A 21225-nucleotide genomic window follows, 5' to 3' on the forward strand; every position below is an offset into this window, starting at 1 on the left:
ATATGTAACTATTCTGATATAGTGTTTGTATTTTCACAATAAAAATTAGAACAAAAATATTGGTAATATCAAATTAAATGTATTATTTAGTTTTAAGTTTTATTTTATTTTATTGCTACAGCAATAGTGTAACCAGTTCAAAACAGCTCCATGTTTCCCATTTTTTTTTAATTAAAACTATTATTTAAATAAATAAATATATTTATTATTTAATTTCATCTTTCACATTTTTTGATTATGGTACACAATTTTTATTTATTAAATTTAATTTAATTTTAAAAGTTATTATAGTAAGTTAACCGTTTTATTTTCGCTCTTTATTAATTACTTTGTTTAAACCCTCATTATGCAATAGCTGGAAATAATATGTGCTGTATTTCTTTGTGTAATGTAATAATTGATTTAGTAAGATCATTTGTATTCAGTCTTTTATCGCATGTATCTGTATTTTCAGAGCGCTGTCTGGAAGACCATGAGCTTGTGCTGCAGGTTCAGTCCTCCTGGCCTGTAGAGGGCGACACTAAACTGCTCTTCCGCAAAAACTACGCCAAGTACGAGTTCTTCAAGAAACCTGTGGTATGAAGACAACAATACAGTTTACATTTGATTTCAAGCACAGATCATCAGCTAGCCGTGTTTAATTGTGCCTTTTTCTCCAGTCATTTTTCCCAGAGCACATGATCTCTGACAGCGCTGATGTCACTAAAGGCATGACATCATCAGAGCTGGTCCAGGTAGGAGGATCCAGAGCTTTTAAAGGGGTCTTTTTTGTTTATTTGTACCAATCTCTGCAGTCCACTTATCATAATATTGAAGTAATAGTCAATTTTCTGGCCAGTTTTGATCTCTTATTGGAACACAACATTTAAATAGACATGGTAGATTATAGACTAAAAGTAAATGCACACTATTGTGATTGGCTGACACCATGTCCTAACAACACGCGACTAAATACTAACCAAATATATAAAAACTAAGTAGAAATTGTGTTCACAAAAATAAAAACTAAGCCAAAACTAATGATACCATTCATTTCAATTCAATTCAGGTTTATTTGTATAGTGCTTTACATAATAATTACTGTTTCAAAGCAGCTTTACAAAAGGAACACATTATTGCATTACAATCAAATTTAGAAAAGTTAAGATTCTTAGTTACCACAACTTTATTAGTTACAAATAGTATTAGTTACTAATACAGTGGTCTCTTTTAACTGCAGGAGTTACATTCTAAAAATAGCCCACAATAGGTGAAATCAAAGTAGTCCGCGTTATTTTTTACAATTATTATAGATGTTTTAAGCCTGTAAAACTCCTCACAACACTTTTTTTTTTGATCAAGGTATTGTTATTTAATTTTACAAGCTGTAGTTTACAGTATAACATAAGTTCAACAGAACTAAGAACCCATCCACCCCCCCACAAATACCAGACAAACAATATACAAGGCTTACATAGCCAGATGTCCAAAAATAAATAGGTAAAATACAATAATAAAAAGTAGAAAGGACAAAAAAAATAATAATAATAGTAAATAAAGATGACTGAGGACTCCTCACTACACTTTTTCTATACTTTTCTCAGACAGGCATTAATATTTTCACACTTTTCCTCCTGTTTAAGCATTTGTGTAACAGAAGTTTTACTTTTTGTGCGATAGTTAACATCTTCCTCTGCCTTTTGGGTGCTACCGCAGGTGCCTTTGACAGTGCAGGACGTTTTATGAACGTTGTGTTGGGGAAAAACTTCACACTGAAGTTTGAGCTCGCGTAATTCTGCTGTACGGCGCTATGAAAATTGGGTGGGATTAAACAAGATGATTAGACATTTAACAAGCAAGCGATTGGTCCATATTTAAAATATCTGTACAGAGAGGTCATGTTTTGATCTTCGATCTGTCTCGCACAATGACGTGATGTGATTTCGCAGGTCAGAGTTCACCAAGCTTGAACTTTCCAAACATGTCGCATGAGCTTGCATTTCCAGACTGTTGCATAACATGCGAATGAATGGAAGTCTATGTGGAGAAAAGTGCAGTGTGACCGCAGCTTTACGCTGCTAGCGATCTAAGATTTATGTAAATTTGGCAAGCTGAACGCATTCTGTATGCGTTGACAATGACAATGGTCTTGAGCCAATCAGGACGCAGAACACAATTCGCTTATCAGGGCGCTGTAAAAAAAAGCATGTCAAACTGCACAAAAAAATCTGCGAAACTGTGAGGCCGCGAAAGGTGAAGCACGTTATAGTGAGGGACCACTGTATACTAATATTAATTTGCTTAATTAAACACATAAAATAAAAAAATGTATAGAAATAATGTAAATATAAAAAACACAAATAAAAATGAAACTATTAAAAATATAATCATATTAATGTTACATTGTGTATAAATAATAATGTAAATAAAATAATGTAAATAAAAAAACTATCCAAAATGTAAACAATATAAAAAGTAAAAATAAATAAATAATGAATAATAATATTAATAATAAAATTGTAGCAAAATACAAATAAAATGAAAAGCTAACACATAAACAAAATTAAATAATAAAATAAACTTTCAACTTAACAAATAAATTAACAAAACATAAAATAAATCCTTTTAATTAAGACAAAAATGTGTGAATAAAATATTTACATAAAAATATGCTTTAAAATAAATTTAAAAATAGATAAATAAATTGACAAATTAGCATGTATAGTAAAAAATATTATTTTCTCAGCAAATTTACAATAGTATTAAAACTAAAACTAATTTAAAAAGGCAAAACTAGAATAACATTAGTGGGCGGAGCTATCGGTCAATGGGTGGAGCTAGGCAGGCAGTGATCTAGAAGTGGGCGTTGATATTCTGTAGAGGCGGAGTTTAGCCACACTATTACATAAAGTGTCACATACTGTACACAACCTGTCATTTCGGCTTCAATATAAGCAGTTTTGATTCTAACAGGAAAGTCTGGAGTTATTCATATCATTTCTTTATAGTATTTTAGATTTACGTTGTATTCTGTTCATTTTAGTTTTAGATTATTTATTTGGTTATTCTCAATATGCACTTTTTATTAATATGTATTATATGTTAATAAATAAAACCAATTATTTACTACATTAATTTCTCATATATTATATTCTAATATTATATTATTATACACACTAATTCATAATAAAGTGTCACATACTGTTCATAGCCTGTCATTTCGGCTTCAATTTAAGCAGTTTTGATGCTAACGAGAAAGTGTGGAGTTACTTACACAATGCTTTTTATTATTACCATGAAAAAATATGTCAAAAAGATCAAGCGGATTTAGATTTCTGCCCCCTTTAAAATCATCAAAATACAGTGGTACAGACTTCCTAACCATTTCCTCCATCTTTGTTGAAGAATATGGTGAAGAGCGGCTCTTGTCCGGAGATTCAGGGCTTTCTGCATGTGAGAGAGGGTGGAAAGAAATCCTGGAAGAAACTGTATTTTGTTTTGCGGCGGTCTGGGCTGTACTGCTCCAGCAAAGGACAGTCGAAGGTGCCGCAAACACACAAAAGCACATTCATGCACACACATTTGTTCTGTTTGGACATGTACATTTGAAGTCACAATTATTAGCCCTCCTGTGAATTAATTTTTCTTTTTCAAATATTTCCCAAATGATGTTTAACAGAGCAAGGCATTTTTCACAGTATTTGCTATTATGTTTAATCCTCTGAAAAAAAGTCTTGTTTGTTTTATTTCGACTAGTTTTACATTTTTAAAATCCATTTTAGGGTCAATATTATCAGCCCCCATTGAGCAATATTTTTTGATTGTCTACAGAACAAACCACTGTTACACAATGACTTCCCTAATTACCCTAACTTAACCTAGTTAAGCCTTTAAATGCCAACTTTAAGCGCAATACTAGTATCTTAAAAATATCTATTCAAATATTATGTACAGCCATCATGGCAAAGATAAACTATAACCTTCAACTGTATGTCTGTAGGAACCTCGGCACCTGCAGTTTACTGGAGATCTGGAAGATCTGAATGTGTTTACAGTGTTCACTGGCCGAAAACATTACGGGGCACCAGGAGAACACGTCTTCTGCATTAAGGCAAGTGTTATGAAGTGTTTCTTTTCTATTATTGGTAGAATTTAGTGGTGTTTATTATTGTTTTATATTTATCTTATATTCAATCATAAATTACTTTGGTTTATTTTTAGTTTAAATATCAGTAGAGTTTTATTTCTTTATATTATTTTAGATTGACATTTTCTGCTCATTTTAGTTTGTTTATTTGTTCTCGATATGCACTTTTTTTTAAGGCGCATTGTGTTCATAAATAAATATAATCGATTATAATATGAGTTTTCTCATGTTATATTGTAGTATTATATTACATTATATTTACTATTATATTAATATATTATTTACATTAAGGAACTATTATTGTTCATATTTTTATGTACCAAGGCTTTACATTTTATTTGTGAAGTTTATTTATAAAATAATTTCGAGAGGATAGTGTGCCTATGATTGCTTGCAGCTGGTCCTGCATTACTCCATTTATGATTCACCAATCAGACGATTTCTAAGCCACTATAAATACCCTATAAGTTCCATATAACAGCCAACTTCGTTTTGAAGAATCCCCCTTTCCACCCCTACTCCTCCTCCTTTCCTAGATGGGTGGCACGGTGACCCAGTGGTTAGCACTGTTGCCTCACAGCAAGAACGTCACTGGTTCTAGTCCTTACCAAGCAAGCCGACATTTCTGTGCGGAGTTTACACATTCTCCCCGTGCTCATGTGGGTTTCCCTTGGGTTCCCCGGTTTCCTCCCAACGTCCAAAAAACATGCAACTAAAGTTAATTGACTAATCCAAATCTGCACCATAGACATGCTCCTATAAGTAGTTATCTCTTAAGAGCAATCACTCTCTGTTCATTAGCTACTAAAGCAGGGGAGTTCTCGAGAACTACCTGAGCTCAAACTCCCCTCTCGCCTTGCAAACGGGAGGGAGCCCCGGGCTCAAGGATCTTATGAGCTTAGGGCTCTCTCCCCAGACAGCATGCCAAACTAGTTTCATAATCAATCGTCAACTAAGTATGTACTCTTTAGGTATTTTTAGTGTTTTCAGTATTTGTATTTATATTCATTCATTCATTTGTGTTTTTATTCGGGATGCTCCGATCGATCGACCGGAGATCGGTATCGGCTAATAATCACATTTAATGACTCAGTTCAGTATTCACTGATCTGGCCGATCTCATGAACCGATCGCAAGTGTTTGTTTATGAGTTTAAAAGCAGAGGCAGATGCACATAAAACACACATCCTGGGTTATACATACAGCAGCTACAACATGTGAGGAGATGAATGATGTGTGGGGGTATGACGCTCCGGTCACAGCAGCTAAAATACATACGGATGTGGTGCAACCATTGTATATCCAGTGTTTGGAGCTGCTGAGCAGAGCGATCGCCCCTATCCAGTGTCTCATCCAACCGTATGACCTTTGTCAGAAGCTCTGTGAGTGTCCCGCATATTCATACCGGCTCCATGACGGCTGTGAATTAGTGAAAATACTCGACTCGTGAATAAAATTGTGTTTTAGGCATTATAAAGCTTGAATCATCAGAATTTGTACTCAATATCAGCCGATCACCATGACAAGGAATCGGTACTCAGTTTTGGCTACAAAACTCCTGATCGGAGCATCCTTAGTTTTTATTTATTTATTTAAAACTAACTAAAGTGATGAATACATATGACAAAATGCCAAATAATTTTTTATTTAAATAATTGAATTTACTAAAAATAATTAATGTATATGATTAAAAACTTTTTTTAGTCATTTGGCACATTATTTTGATAACTAAATGAAATAAAATGATTTTTCTTTTAAATTAATACAAAAAAAATCTAAAGCAATTGATAAATAGAGCATTGTTTATGTATTGCCAAAGCAGTAAATAACCGCATCAGAAGTCTAAATGTGGTTGTATTTATATTCTAGTCTTCAAAAGAGCGGTTTCGCGGGCAGGATTTGAAGCTGATGTGTGCCGACAGTGAGCAGAGTCGAACGTGCTGGATAACGGCCTTCAGGTTGTTTAAGGTACATCAACACATGCAAAAAACAAGTCAGAACCGACCCATCTGACACCTGTAAAGACAAATAATATCTGATAGTGTTTGTTTGTATTTTAGCATGGGACACAACTTCAGCAAAACTACCAGCTCTCCCAGTCCAGACTTCACAAACCATCCAAACCAGACTCCAAGGTATAGCAAAATGTCTTTCACTTTAAGAAGCCTGATATTTTCTGATCTTAGTCTTCATGTAGTTAAGTATATGTCTGTGAATCTAAAAGATCAGCTCAGAGTTTTCTAAAGCTTTTCTTGCCCTCCAAAAAAAGAAATTATTCTAAACTGCATGTAATGATTCATCAATAAATTTAGTCAAATTAAAAAAAAAAAATCATAACTATTATGACCTTCTAACACTGTAGTTGTAGCCAAGACTAGATACGTTTGGTTTGTGTTGTTGGCATGTCGGGAAGATGCTTTTTTTTGTGTGCTGTGAAAGCAAACTGACTTCCAATTCGTACAGAGTAAAGCCGACTGAGCAATCAGAGCAGAGTAGAGATCCATCGGGCAAATGAGAGTAGAGCCATCTAATTAATGAAAGCAGAGAAGAGTAGATTAGAATAGAGACATCTGACCAACCACACTAGAGTAGACCCATCTGACCAATCAGAGCAGAACCATGTGACTAATCAGAGCAGAGTAAATCCATCTAATCAATAAGAGTAAAGTAGAGCCATCTGACCAATCTGACCTGAGAAGAACCAGTAGAACAGAAGAACAATCTGGCCATTTAGAGCAGCCTGGAGCCACCTGGCCAATCACAGCAGAGTAGACTAATCGTTTGACCAATCAGAGCATAGTAGAGCCATCTGACCAATCAGAGGGAAGTAGAATCATCTGGCCAATCAGAGCAAAGTAAAATCTTCTGTCCAATCAGAGCAGAGTAGAACCAACTGAACAGAGTCGAATCATCTGGCCAATCAGAATAGCTTAGAGCCACCTGGCCAATCAAAGCAGAGTAGAGCCATCTGACCAATCAGAGCAGAGCAGAGTAGAACCATCTGAACAGAGTAGAATCATCTGGCCAATCAGAGCAGCTTAGAGCCACCTGGACAATCAAAGCAGAGTAGACCCATCTGACCAATCAGACCAGAGTAAATTCATCTGACCAATTAGAGCAGAGTAGAGATCCGTTTTACCAGTGAGAACCGAAAAGAGCCATCTGACCAATCAGAACAGAGTACAACCATCAGAGCAGAGTAGAATCATCTGGTCAATCAGAGCAGATTAGAACCATCTGGCCAACGAGAGTAGAGCGGAATAGAGCCATTTGACCTATCAGAGCATAGTAGAGCCATCAGAGCAGAGTAGAATAATCTAGCCAACCAGAACAGCTTATAGCCACCTGGCCAATCACAGTAGAGTCGACCCATCTGGCTAATCAGAGCAGAGTAGAATCATCTGGCCAATCAGAGCAGAGTAAAACCATCTGACCAGTCAGAGCAAAGTAGAGCCATCTGGCCAATGAGAGTAGAATAGAGCCATCTCACAAATTAGAGCAAAGTAGAATCATCAAAACAGAGTAAAACCATCTGGCCAATCGAAACAGCTTAGGGCCACCTGGCCAATCACAGCAGAGTAGACTAATCACAGTGAAGTAGAGCCATCTGACCAATCAGAGCAGAGTAGAGCCATCAGAGCCGAGTAGAATCATCTGGCCAATCAGAGCAGAGTAAAACCATCTGACCAATCAGAGTAGAGTAGAACCATTAGAACGATACAATACAACCCTCTGGCCAACCAGAAGAGCTTAGAGCCACCTGTTCAATCACCGTAGAGTCCACCCATCTGGCTAATCAGAGCAGAGTAGAATCATCTGGCCAATCAGAGCAGAGTAGACCCATCTAGCCAACGAGAGTAGAGTAGAGCCATCTAACAAATCAGAGTAGAACCATCAAAACAGTACAACCATCCGGCCAATCGGAACAGCTTAAGGCCACCTGGCCAATCACTGAAGAGTAGACCAATCAGAGCAGAGTAGAACCATCTGACCAATCAGAGCAGAGTAGAGCCATCGGACCAATCAGAGCAGAGTAGGCTCTGGATAAGGCGGGGTTTATATCGTCCAGATCCTTGAAGCAGCTCTTTCAGACACTAAGGCTGCGTCCGAAACCGCATACTTCCATACTATATAGGACGCTAAAATCAGTATGCGAGCCGAGTAGTACATCCGAATTCATAGAATTCGAAAATCAGTATGCGAGAAGTTCCCGGATGACTTACTACTCCTGGCGAGATTCTGAAGTGCGCATCCAATGCATGCTGCGCTATCCCATGATGCCCCGCGAGCGAGTTCATGAATGAGAGTAAAGCGACGCAACTGACGCAGGTAGGTCACGTGACTAGGGTTGTAACAATATACCGGTATGACGGTTTACCACGATTTGAACGTGCACGATTATCATACCATGAACAATTGCATATCAACGGTTTTAACCCTTAAAGACCGAGACAGCCGTCCGCGGCTAAAAATAAGTATTGCTCTTAAATGTTTAATAACTTTTGATCCGCTGATCCGATTCATACAATTCAAAGATTGGCATAAAGAAGAGAATCTCAGCTTTCCAGTGCTGTATCACATAACGCGGACTTTCAGAGGCTCCGGAATCAGTGCGGTTACGTCATCAACATTTGACAACGCTGATTTGACAAAGAAACGCTCGTCACTGTGTCTCCGGACAAATCAGACATGATACATTGATGCATTGTCCCTCCTCCATGCCCAGATTGGTTCAAACTCGCTATATCACAACCAATAAGCATAGGTTTCGCTTTTGTTTGTGGACCAAGCTTTTTGAACAACACGGAATGAGAGAAAGGCATACATTTATGCGCGGCTAAATAAAACGCAAAAAAAAAAAGTTTTGCATGAAATAATTCTCATACTAAGTACTTTTGCATGCACAGCAGCACAGAAACATGACAAAACAGTGACACAGCAAAGACGAACTGCTGCTCTTGCTGTTTTCAAAAGACGCAAATGAAGGTGCAGCTGTTTGTCTGCATTGCAGACAACCATATCCAAATCCATATCGATAGACAACCATATCCATGCTGGCACATAAAACCTAAGGATGTTCCATATTGAATCTAGTTTCGTTATGTAACTATTTATAGTATAGTAAATATTTATATCTATTTTTTACTGAATATTTGCACCATGTTTATTTGGACTTTATTTGGACTTTGACACATTATTTATTATTTTCTTATTTTTATTTGTTCATTGTAAGTGGTGTTGTTTATAGTAACTAAAAATATATTATTTGGAAAAAGTCAAATTTGCTTCACTGTTCTATTATTTTGTAACATTTGTAACATACCGTATACCGCGAAACCGTCAAACCGTGGTATTGTTTTAGACGATTATCATACCGTGAAAAATTCATACCGTTACAACCCTACACGTGACTATGACAAAATGGCGGATGTAATACGTCCGAATTCCATTCATACTTTTTTCATTCATACTTTATTTAAATTCAAATGCAGTACCTACTAAGTAGTAGGCGGTTTCGGATGCAGCCCAAGAGAAAAGAGCTGGTGCTGAAAAAAGTCTTTTAAAATTAAAGTGTTTTTTTTTTTTTGTCCTTGCGTTGATGTAAACCTGTTGTTCTAGACTTCTTAACGAACATTGAAAATAGCACAACAGGGGCGCTTTAAAAGCAGCTCATCATGCTCTGCTCTGATTTCACATATTAGCTTTGCATGAGGAAGAGCGCAGAAGTGTAAGTTACTCACTGGTCTTCCTCATGCATCAGTTCACAGACCGGGACGAGTCGATGGTGGCCATGGATTTTTCAGGGAAGAGCGGCGGCCGAGTGATTCAGAACCCACACGAGGCCCACAATGCAGAGCAGGAGGAAGGACACAGCTGGAGGGTGTGTATGTGAACACGTCTGTGCTCAGGGGAAAATATCAGCTGCATTTTTCAACAGAATTCAGGCGGCACTGCTGAGAACGCCTGCTATAGTGTCAAGTTCAGCTCAAAGCATTTATTATGCATTTATGCACCTTATGCAGTGTTTGTTTGGATAAAAAAAAATTGTCTACGTACATTACAAGTATTTCAAGTACAAAGTGACATTTTCAAGGATGCATTATTTGAGTTTGTTTGGCAGGTTTTGGTAAAACAGAATAAAGTGTATTTTATATAAAACATGTAAATGCAAATAAAGGTAGATAGATGTAAATATGTAAATAAAAAATGGTACACAATATTAATAATTCTGAAATAAAAAACGTTTTAAATATTTTTTAGTTTAATTTTATTTTAAAAAGTAAATTAGGTTTATGCAAGTTTGAAAAAAGTAAATTAAAATGTACTTGCATACACTCACCGAGCCGGCCACTTTATTAGGTACACCTTACTAGTAGCAGGTTGGACCCCCTTTTACCTTCAAAACTGCCTTAATTCTTTGTGGCATAGATTCAACAAGGTAGTGGAAATATTTCTCACAATTTGGCTCCATATTGACATGATAACATCACGCAGAATTCTCTGCTGCACATTTATAATGTGCTCCCGTTCCACCACATCCCCAAAAAGCTCTATTGGATTGAGTTATGGTGACTGTGGGGGCCATTTGAGTACAGTGAACTCCTTGTTATGTTCAGGAAACCGGTCTGAGATGGTTCACACTTTATGACATGGTGCGTTATCCTGCTGGAAGTAGCCATCAGAAGATAAGTATACTGTGGTCATAAAGAGATGGACATGGTCAGCAACAATACTCAGGTGGACTGGTGTTGACATGATGCTCAATTGGTACTAACAGGCCCAAAGTGTGCCAAGAAAATATCCCCCACACCATTACACCACCACCACCAGCCTGAACAGTTGATACAAGGCAGGATGGATCCATGCTTTCATGTTGTTGACATTCTCTGTAAACCCTGGAGATGGTTGTGCATGAAAATCCCAGTAGATCAGCAGTTTCTGAAATACTCAGACCAGCCCGTCTGGCACCAACAACCATGCCACATTCAAAGTCACTTAAATCACCTTTCTTCCCCTACTGATGCTCGGTTTAAGCTGTAGCAGATCGTCTTGACCATGTCTACATGCCTAAATGCATTGAGTTGCTGCCATGTGATTGGCTGATTAGAAATTTTAGTTAACCAGCAGTTAGACATGCGTACCTAATAAAGTGGCCGATGCGTGTATATACGTGTGTGTATTTTAGAATAATGAATATATTTATTTTGCATCTTTATTTATTGTTATTTCTGTCTATTCAAACTATATTTGAAATAAAATATTTATTTTTGAAATTAGTTTATTAATAAATTATGAAAACTTCAAAAGAAAATTCAATGGGCTTGTTTTAATTGACAAGGCTTCGACTACAACAAGATTAGACCATATAGTTTATTTAGTTTAATAAAAATGTTTATATTTTAGTAATTAAATTTTTTGTTATTTGTTTTTTAATCATTTTAATGATCAATTTTAGGAAAAAATCATTACATATGTGCATCTTGAGACAAAACAAAGATACTGCTGTATTTTAAGATCAGTCAGTGCAAGTTAAATAAAAAAAACTTTACTTTTCGTCTGTGAAACTGAGGAAAATTTATTGATTGATTTCTCTAATGGTTTATTTTTTTTGTATTTTAGAAAAGAGAAGCTTTGCGTCACAGTTTACCCCCCAACAGCCACGGCTCACAGCTGCCCGGTGAGTTTCTCATTTCAGCATTAATAAATCATAATGGTGATGAACAGATCTCTCTGAATACTGCAATGTTTCTGCACAGCGGTTCACCGGGTCCAGCCATGGTTTCATGGGGGCGTGTCTCGAACTAAAGCTGAAAGGCTATTGGAGGAGCAGGGAGGAGTGGACGGGTCAGAATCAGCTTACGAATTATTTTGCTTATCGTTCATGTTTGCGCTGTAAACTAGTGTTTATATACAGCTGAAGTCAAAATTATTCACCCTCCTGTGAATTTTTGATTTAAGTGTTTCCCGAATGATGTTTAACTGAGGAAGGAATTTTTCACAGTATTTCCAATATTATTTTTTCTTCTGGAGAAAGTCTTGTTTGCTTTATTTAGTCTAGAATAAAAGCAGTTTTAATTTTTTTTAAAACCATTTTGAGGTCAAAATTAATAGTTATGCTGTTATATCGGTTATACAATGACTTGCCTTATTATCCTAACTTGCCTAATTAACCTAGTTAAGCTTTTAAATGTCACTTTAAGCTGTATAGAAGTGTCTAGTCAAATATTGTTTACTGTCATCATGGCAAAGATAAAAAAGAAATCAGTTATTAGAAATGAGTTATTAAAACTATTATGATTAGAAATTTGTGGAAAACATCTTTTGGTTAAACAGAAATTGGGGAAAAATATAAAGGAGGGTTGATCATTCAAAAGAGTTGAACTATCTATTCAATGGGCTTGTTTTAATTGACAGGATGTGTTTAATTCTGACTTCCGACTTCAACTGTGGTTTTGTCTTTTCTGGCAAACAGGATGTATTTGATTCGTGACAGTCAGCTTCACGTGCAGTGCTTTGTGCTTTCACTGTGGCATGAACTCAAGACAAAACACTACCTCATCATTCCTGTAAGTCTTTATTCCTCACTGTGAATCAGCTTCTTTTTAATCAAGAATTAAACTCACTATTAAAACACTATTCATTTAATTGTAAAAAATCTGTAGTGCTCAGCATATACGAGTACAACACTCACAAATCTCTCTTTTAAATTCATCTTTTTAATAGGAAGCTATACAGTATTATATTCGTGCATATACATTAGATTAGTCAGTACTGAAGCCAAATCTGGAGCTTATGTAGGATAATAACTTACAATAATGGTTAAACTAGAACACCCAAAGTTATATGTTAAAGAAAAATTGTAAATACAAATTTTAAAAAGAGGAAAAAATCAAGAAAAGCAAAAAATAAAATAAAATTTGTTGGAAGTTTTGTAGTTTGTTTTTTTGCTTTATTTTGCTTGAGTTGAATTGTATTATCCTTTAATTTCTAAATATGTTTAGTGACTAAAATATTATTTTAACAAATATATCTGTTTAATAAATCCGTTTTGTTTAAATGCACCAAAATACGTTGCCTATTTTGACAGAAGTGGACACAAATATTCATTTTCAAAATAGGGTGTACTCAATTATGCTGAGCACTGTATATAAAAGTAGTATATTTAATATAGTACAATCTAAAATTATTTAATAGCTGAAAGATTAATTGCATTGCATTAATTTAGTTGCAAATATGATATAAGTAAAATCTGCACATTTAATTATATACATATACAAGAGTATATGTATTTTTATATTGCAAATATTTAATTTACAGGACTCAGCATGAGTACACCCCTCACAAATCTCTCATTTAGATAAAAATTTTCTATAGGAAGCTATACAATATTATATTTGTGCATATACATTAGATTAGCCAGTGCTGAACCCAAATCTAGAGCTTGCCTAACAACATAACTTACGATAACGGTTCAAAACCTAGTAGCCAAAATTCATATTTTAGCCAGAAATATTACATTTTTTTTTATAAATGAGCAAAAAACATGAAAAACAAAACAAATATATATTTTTGTTGGAAGTTTGTAGTTTGTAATTTTTGTTTTGCAATATTTAGCTTGAATTTAATTGTTTTATTTTTCTATTCTAAATATTTTTGGTGACTAAATAATTATTTTAATAAATTGTTTAATAAATCTGTTTTGTTTAAATGCACCAAAATACGTTACCTATATTCACTGAAAAATGGGGTGCACTCAATTATGCTGAGCACTGTAAATAAAAGTAGTATATTTAATATAATAGCTGAAAGATTAATTGCATTGCATGAGTTTAGTTGCAAACATGATATAAATAAAATCTGCACATTTAATTATTTACATATACAAATTTATAATAATTTTTATTTTGCAAATATTTAATATACACATATGCAGTGCTCAGCGTATAAGAGTACAGCCCCCACAGATTTCTTGTTTAAATTAATATTTTTAATAGGCTTGGCAATGCAAGGCAAGACAAGTTTATTTACATAGCACATTTCATACACAGTGGCAATTCAAAGTGCTTTACATAATCAGGAATAAAAGAGACAAGTGTAAATAAAAAGATGAACAGATGAAAACAGCGTAAAGACAGTTTTTTTTCTGTATTCCAAAACATCGGTGTATCATTTTTTTTTTTCTTTTACTCTGAGACTTCCCCATTCTGGTAATCAACCCAACCTCCTTATTCGGTACCAATTAATCAGTTGGGCGTCTCTAACAGATTTGTTAGACTAATATATTTGAATATATATGTATATTTCACCTATATTTGAAAAGTTAAGCTTTACAGCTCTAATTATGTGCCCCCGAATTTCAACTTTTTTCTGGAAGTAAATCGCACCTCCTCCCGTAAGTAGATCGCTTTAGTTAGCCAAACGTAAAAAAGGTCTTGATCTTAGGCAGACTCCAAATCTGGAGTTTATCTAGCAAAATAACTTACGATAACGGTCCAAAAATTACTAGTCAAAATGTATATTTTAGGTAAAAATATTAAATAAAAAAAATTAAATGAGCAAAAATCAAGAAAAACAAAACAGTTAGAAAATTTTGTTTGAAATTTTGTTTGAATTTAAATGTATTATCTTTTTATTCTAAATATGGTGACTAAAATAGTATTTAATTAAATATATGTTTAACAAATCTGTTTTGTTTAAATGCACTAAAATGTATGACCTATATTCACTGAGAAATGGACGCAAATACTCATTTTCAAAATGAGGTTTACTCGTCAGCGCAATAGCCTAGTAGTTAGCACGCCAACATTTGGTGCAGTAGCATGTCAGGGCGTCCCGAGTTCGAATCCTGGCTCGAGGACATTTCTCTACCCTACCATCTCTCCCCCCTCTCTCTCCAACTGTCCAACTTCGCTTCCTGTCTCAATACTGTCCTATCTAAAAAGGCAGAAAATAAATCTAAAAAAAATAAAAATAAAATGAGTAAATGTACTCAATTATGCTCATTTATACACATACGCACACATATTTAATGAATATTTTATTTTTGCAAATGCATACTCATTTATTTACTTTGAGTCATGTACATCCTGATCTGTTTTTCTTGTGTGTGCGCGTGTAGTTGGAGAAGGGCGACAGGCAGTACTTCACTATGGATGATGGAGTCACACTGTTCTCAGACCTGCTGCAGTTGGTGGAGTTTCACCAGATCAACCGCGGTACTTTACCCGTGTGTCTCAAACACCCCTGCACATGCATAGCTCTCTGAACATTCACCTCAAAGCCTGAACCTAAATGACCAAGCACCTTTACAGCTTTCAGTTTACTCCCGCCGGATGTCAGGACATTCACGCTAAAGCAAAAACAAGTTATATTTATATTAGATGTAGTAATCATGAGCTCTAGCAGAGTTCAGTCTTCAGTCCTGCTTATTAAATTGAAATGACATTTGGTCACTTCAGTCGTTCTGTCTGGATCACAGAAGGATAATCTGAAGGAAACTTCCTACTGTTTTTTTATTCACCACTAGGAGGCGCAATCACTCTATGCATAGCTTTATATGCAGAACCCTCCATTTAGCAAATATGAGGCATTCAGGGATATAAATATATAAAGTTGAAGTCAAAATTATTCGCCCTCCTGTGAATTTTTTATAATATTTTCCAAATGATATTTAACAGAGAATGAATTTTTCACAGTATATAATATAATACAATATTATGTATTATGATTTTTTTTTCTGGAGAAAGTTTTATTTCTTTTATTTCGGCAAGAATAAAAGCAAAAAACATTTTAATGTCAATATTATTAGCCGCCTTAAGCAATATTTTTTCGATTGTCTAAAGAACAAACCATCATTATATACACTCACCGGCCACTTTATTAGGTACACTTGTCCAACTGCTCTTTAATGCAATTTTCTAACCAGCCAATCACAGGGCAGCAACTCAGTGCATTTAGGCATGTGGACATGGTCAAGACGATCTGCTGCAGTTCAAACCGAGCATCAGAAAGGGGAAGAAAGGGGATTTAAGTGACTTTGAACGTGGCATGGTTGTTGGTGCCACACGGGCTGTCTGAGTATTTCAGAAACTGCTGATCTACTGGGATTTTCATGCACAACCATCTCTAGGGTTTACAGAGAATGGTCTTAAAAAGAGAACATGTCCAGTGAGCGGCAGTTCTGTGGGTGCAAATGCCTTGTTGATAGCAGAAGTCAGAGTAGAATGGCCAGACTGGCTCCAGCTAACAGAAAAGAAACAGTAACTCAAATAAGCACTGGTTTCAACCGAGGTCTGCAGAAGAGCATCTCTGAACACACAACACGTCCAACCTTGAGGCAGATGGGCTACAGCAGCAGAAGACCACACCGGGTGGCACTCCTGCAGCTAAGAACAGGAAACTGAGGCTACAATTCACACAGCCTCACCAAAATAGGACAATAGAAGACTGGAGAAATGTCGCCTGCTCTGATGAGTCTCCATTTCTGCTGCAACATTCAGATGGTACGGTCAGAATTTGCTGTCAATAACATGAAAGCATGGATCCATCCTGCCTTGTATCAATAGTTCAGGCTGGTGGTGGTGGTGTAATGGTGTGGGGATATTTTCTTGGCACACTTTGGGTCCATTAGTACAAATTAAGCATCGTGTCAACACCACAGCCTACCCGAGTATTGTTGCTGATCATGTCCATCCCTTTATGACCACAGTGTACTCATCTTCTGATGGCTACTTACAGCAGGATAACGCGCCATGTCATAAAGCGTGAATCATCTCAGGCTGGTTTCTTGAACATGACAATTAGTTCACTGTACTCAAATGGCCTCCACAGTCACCAGAGCTCAATCCAATAGAGCAACTTTAGGATGTGCTGAAACAGGAGGTTGGCATCATGGATGTGCAGTCGACAAATCTGCAGCAACTGCGTGATGCCATCATGTAAATATGGAGCAAAATCTCTGAGGAATATTTCCAGTATCGTGTTTGAATCTATGCCATGAAGGATTAAGGCAGTTCTGAAGGCAAAAGTGGGTCCAACCCGCTACTAGTTAGGTGTACCTAATAAAGTGACCGGTCAGTGTAATGCCTAATTACCTTAACTTGCCTAATTAACCTAGTTAAGGCTTTAAGCTGAATTATAGTGTCTTGAACAATATCTAGTCAAATATTATTTACTGTCATCTTGGCAATGATAAAAGAAATCAGTTATTAGAGATGAGTTGTTAAAACTATTATGTTTAGAAATGTGCTGGAAAAATCTTATTTCCGTTAAACAGAAATTGGGGGAAATATATATCCACAGGGGGGCTAATAATTCTGACTTTAACTGTATATTAATGCACTTTCAATGTAGCAGATTGATATAATTAATGTAGTATTTTTGCTCAACCCTTGTGGGTACTTTTTTTTTTATTACATGTTTAAAATATCGGAGGCCAGTTTATGTGTGCTCGATCTTGAATTTTCTATTTGTTTATTATTATATTTTACCTGTAGTTTAATAATAAGCAAAACTCCGTATTGTGTTTTATTAGTTTTAATTGTGTGTGTGTGTGTGTGTGTGTGTGTGTGTGTGTGTGCGCGCGTGTGTGTGCATGTGTGTGTGTGAGTGTGTGTGTGTGTGTGTGTGCGTGCTTGTGTGTGCTTGCGTGTGTGTGCGTACTGGTTTAACCCCTGACGTTTTGATGATATTAATGTAGCAGATTGATTATGTTAATTTAGTATAAAATCTTGAAGGCCGGTTTACGTGTGCTCAATCCTCTATTTTCTTTTTGTTTATTATTCTTTCAAAATAATTTCCTAAGATTTTTTTTTTTCTGTAGTTTCATGACAGAAAAAAACATTGTAAGCTGTAAATACGTTTATGAATTGTTTGTTGTTTTATTAGTTTTTGTTTGTGTGTGTGTGTGTGTGTGTGTGCGCGCGCGCGCATGTTTGTTCATGTTCAATACCTGATATCTTTGACACTGTGGCCACCATTGGGGTTAATAAATTATAAAAAGTTATTAAGAACTGATTTTTTTGTGCGTGCGTGCGTGTGTGTGTGTTTCAGCATGCTTCAGTTGATGTGACATCATCAAAACATCAGTTGCCAGTCTCCCTTGTGTTGTTGCCATGGATATTATATGTGTGTGTGTGTGTGTGTGTGTATATACACATGTGCTTATTCAATGAGATGGTAATATATTTCGAGGTAGATGGGGGTTCACCTTATTGTAGCTGTTGATTCCCACATTACTGCGGTAAATAAAGGGGACATTGACCAATTGTCAGTCAATGAAGGCCAAATTATTCATCCTAACAATATTAAATATCAATACAGTGTGAACATCAACTGCAGAGTGTGAGGTGTCATTATTAGGAAATTAGGGGTTATTTCAGCTGAGTAACAATAGAATATAATCAGAGAATAGAATGATTGAATTATTTCATACCATAATCCTATTAAATAAATAATATAGGTAATATAAATAATAAACATATTTAATTTATATTATTGACATTAGTAAAAGGATATAATAGTTTAAATTGTAATATATTTATAGTTAATGTTTATTAAATAGATTTATTGATAAGTTTATTATTATATTTTTGCATATTATATTCTATAATTTATTTTAATAATAATTTACTTAATAAATCCAAACAAAGCTTTAATTTTCAGATATGTGTCCATGTATAAAATCCAGTATTTACTGTAGTTATAACTTGTTATTTTGTAAATGTGTGTTCTTTGTCTTTATCTATAGCTCAGCGACAGCAGACACTCAGCCGGCCACTCACCTCTCTCACTAATTCATGAGCTATCATTTATTTAAGATTCCACAACATCCCCAAACTTACATGTACCACATATACACACATGAACACACACTTACACCACATACACACACACACATGAACACACACTTATACCACACACACACACATGAACACACACTTATACCACATACACACACACACACACACACACACACACATGAACACACACTTATACCACATACACACACATGAACACACACTTATACCACACACACACACATGAACACACACTTATACCACACACAAACATGAACACACACTTATACCACATACACACACGAACACACACTTAAACAACACACACACACAAAAACACACATGAACACACACTTATACCACATACACACACATGAATACACACTCCTACCACATACACACATGAACGCACACTCCTACCACATACACACATGAACACACACACTTATACCACATACACACACAAACACACACTCCTACCACATACACACACATGAACACACACTTATACCACATACACACACATGAACACACACTTATACCACATACACACACATGAACACACACTTATACCACATACACACATGAACACACACTCCTACCACATACAGTACACACACATGAACACACACTTATACCACATACACACACATGAACACACACGTATACCACATACACACACATGAACACACACTTATACCACATACACACACATGAACACACTTATACCACATACACACACATGAACACACACTTATACCACATACACACACATGAACACACACTTATACCACATACACACACATGAACACACACTCCTACCACATACACACACATGAACACGCACTTAAACCACAAACACACATATAAAAACACACTTATACCACATACACACACATGAACACACTTATATCACATACACACACAAGAACACACACTGATACCACATACACACACAAGAACACACACTGATACCACATACACACACATGAACACACACTTATACCACATACACACACTTATACCACATACACACACATGAACACACACTCCTACCACATACACACACGTGAACACACACTTGTACCACATAAACCCACTTATACCACAAACACACACATGAACAACACTCACTTTAACCACATAAACAAACACTTGTGCCACATATACACAGACAAGACCACATCCTTGAACCACATGCACATGTGAACACACAAACACACTCATCTCTCTCACACACCCTGAGAGTGTACCTATGTTGTGTTTGTGAGGTGAAGCTGAATCTAGGCCACAGACAGGGGAAAGAAGGCTGCTGTGAGCTTCAGATACTTCAGGACGATCCAGAGTTTGATTCATTGTTCAAATTAAAGGGGGCACGGCATGAAAATCCACCTTTTTTCGTTTGTTTAGGGGTGACATTTGATTCCGATTTTAAATTTAAAAGTCAGATTATATTAGTGGTTGTATCTAGCTTTTTCCAATGGGCTATATGCACACACACTTTTAGTTTTCAGCCAGGCAGCCTAAGGGCTTCCGGTGAACTGTGTTTTCATTATAAAATTGTCAGGTTTAAGATCTGATTTCTTTAAAAATCAGCGATCTTCAGTGCCAGTTAGATATACGTAATAAAGTAGTTATCAGACCAAACAAAAAGCACTGCATAAAATTCGATTAATCCGCCGCCATGTCTTTAAAATATGACAGTTTAATTTAACCCCAGTATTTTCAATGGAATCTATGCGTTAGCCTGCTGCTACTGATAGCGCTAGCGGTTACAACGATCTTTCATCTCGTTTTATGCTTAAACAACTAAATGAATGCTTAAGTCTATTAAACTGAATGCATTGTAATTGCATTGCAACATCGATGCTGTAAAAACGACCTTGTGAAATTGAAAATAGTCACAGCTTTCACCGGAAGTTCACTTTAAAACTCTAGCTGTGCATAGAGCCCATTAAGGCATCTAGCTGAAGCAACACACTACCTGACAAAAGTCTTGTCGCCTATCCAAGTTTTAGGAACAACAAATAATAACTTGACTACTAGTTGATCATTTGTTATCAGAAGTGGCTCATATGAAAGGCAAATGCCTCTAGATTGAGCTTATTTTAGCTAATTAAAATATGATAATGGCTTGATTTTTTATGATTTCATTAGGACAGTAAAGTCTGACTTTGCTTAGACTAAAGTCTCGTCAATTAACAGAAACAATGTCCAGTATAGAATATAAAGTCATGCTGCAGTGGAGACAGAATAAATATTGTGTCTGACTCCATCATGAGCTTGGAGGACTGCATCCAT

General features: G+C 35.8%; 3 protein-coding genes across 7 annotated transcripts in view; 2 read left to right on the forward strand and 1 right to left on the reverse strand.

Moving 5' to 3' along the window:
• Window positions 1-18131, forward strand: part of grb7 (growth factor receptor bound protein 7) — a 40353-nt gene extending 22222 nt beyond the window's left edge. Inside the window, exons 5-15 of the mRNA XM_087310141.1 lie at window positions 455-576; window positions 660-734; window positions 3385-3522; window positions 3980-4090; window positions 5996-6094; window positions 6187-6261; window positions 9888-10007; window positions 11747-11804; window positions 11884-11971; window positions 12600-12693; window positions 15246-18131. Coding sequence (XP_087166267.1) covers window positions 455-576; window positions 660-734; window positions 3385-3522; window positions 3980-4090; window positions 5996-6094; window positions 6187-6261; window positions 9888-10007; window positions 11747-11804; window positions 11884-11971; window positions 12600-12693; window positions 15246-15392 — 1127 coding nt within the window. The 3' untranslated portion in view covers window positions 15393-18131. The remainder of the gene's footprint in view (window positions 1-454; window positions 577-659; window positions 735-3384; window positions 3523-3979; window positions 4091-5995; window positions 6095-6186; window positions 6262-9887; window positions 10008-11746; window positions 11805-11883; window positions 11972-12599; window positions 12694-15245) is intronic.
• Window positions 1-21225, reverse strand: part of pak1ip1 (PAK1 interacting protein 1) — a 379523-nt gene that overhangs the window by 277259 nt on the left and 81039 nt on the right. The window lies entirely within an intron of this gene.
• The window catches only part of map3k14b (mitogen-activated protein kinase kinase kinase 14b), a 471535-nt gene that overhangs the window by 64750 nt on the left and 385560 nt on the right, over window positions 1-21225 (forward strand). The gene's annotated exons all lie outside the window — the stretch shown is intronic.

Source organism: Danio rerio, chromosome 24 (genome assembly GCF_052040795.2).
Source record: "Danio rerio strain M-AB ecotype USA chromosome 24, GRCz13ab, whole genome shotgun sequence".
NCBI classification, from domain to species: domain Eukaryota; kingdom Metazoa; phylum Chordata; class Actinopteri; order Cypriniformes; family Danionidae; genus Danio; species Danio rerio.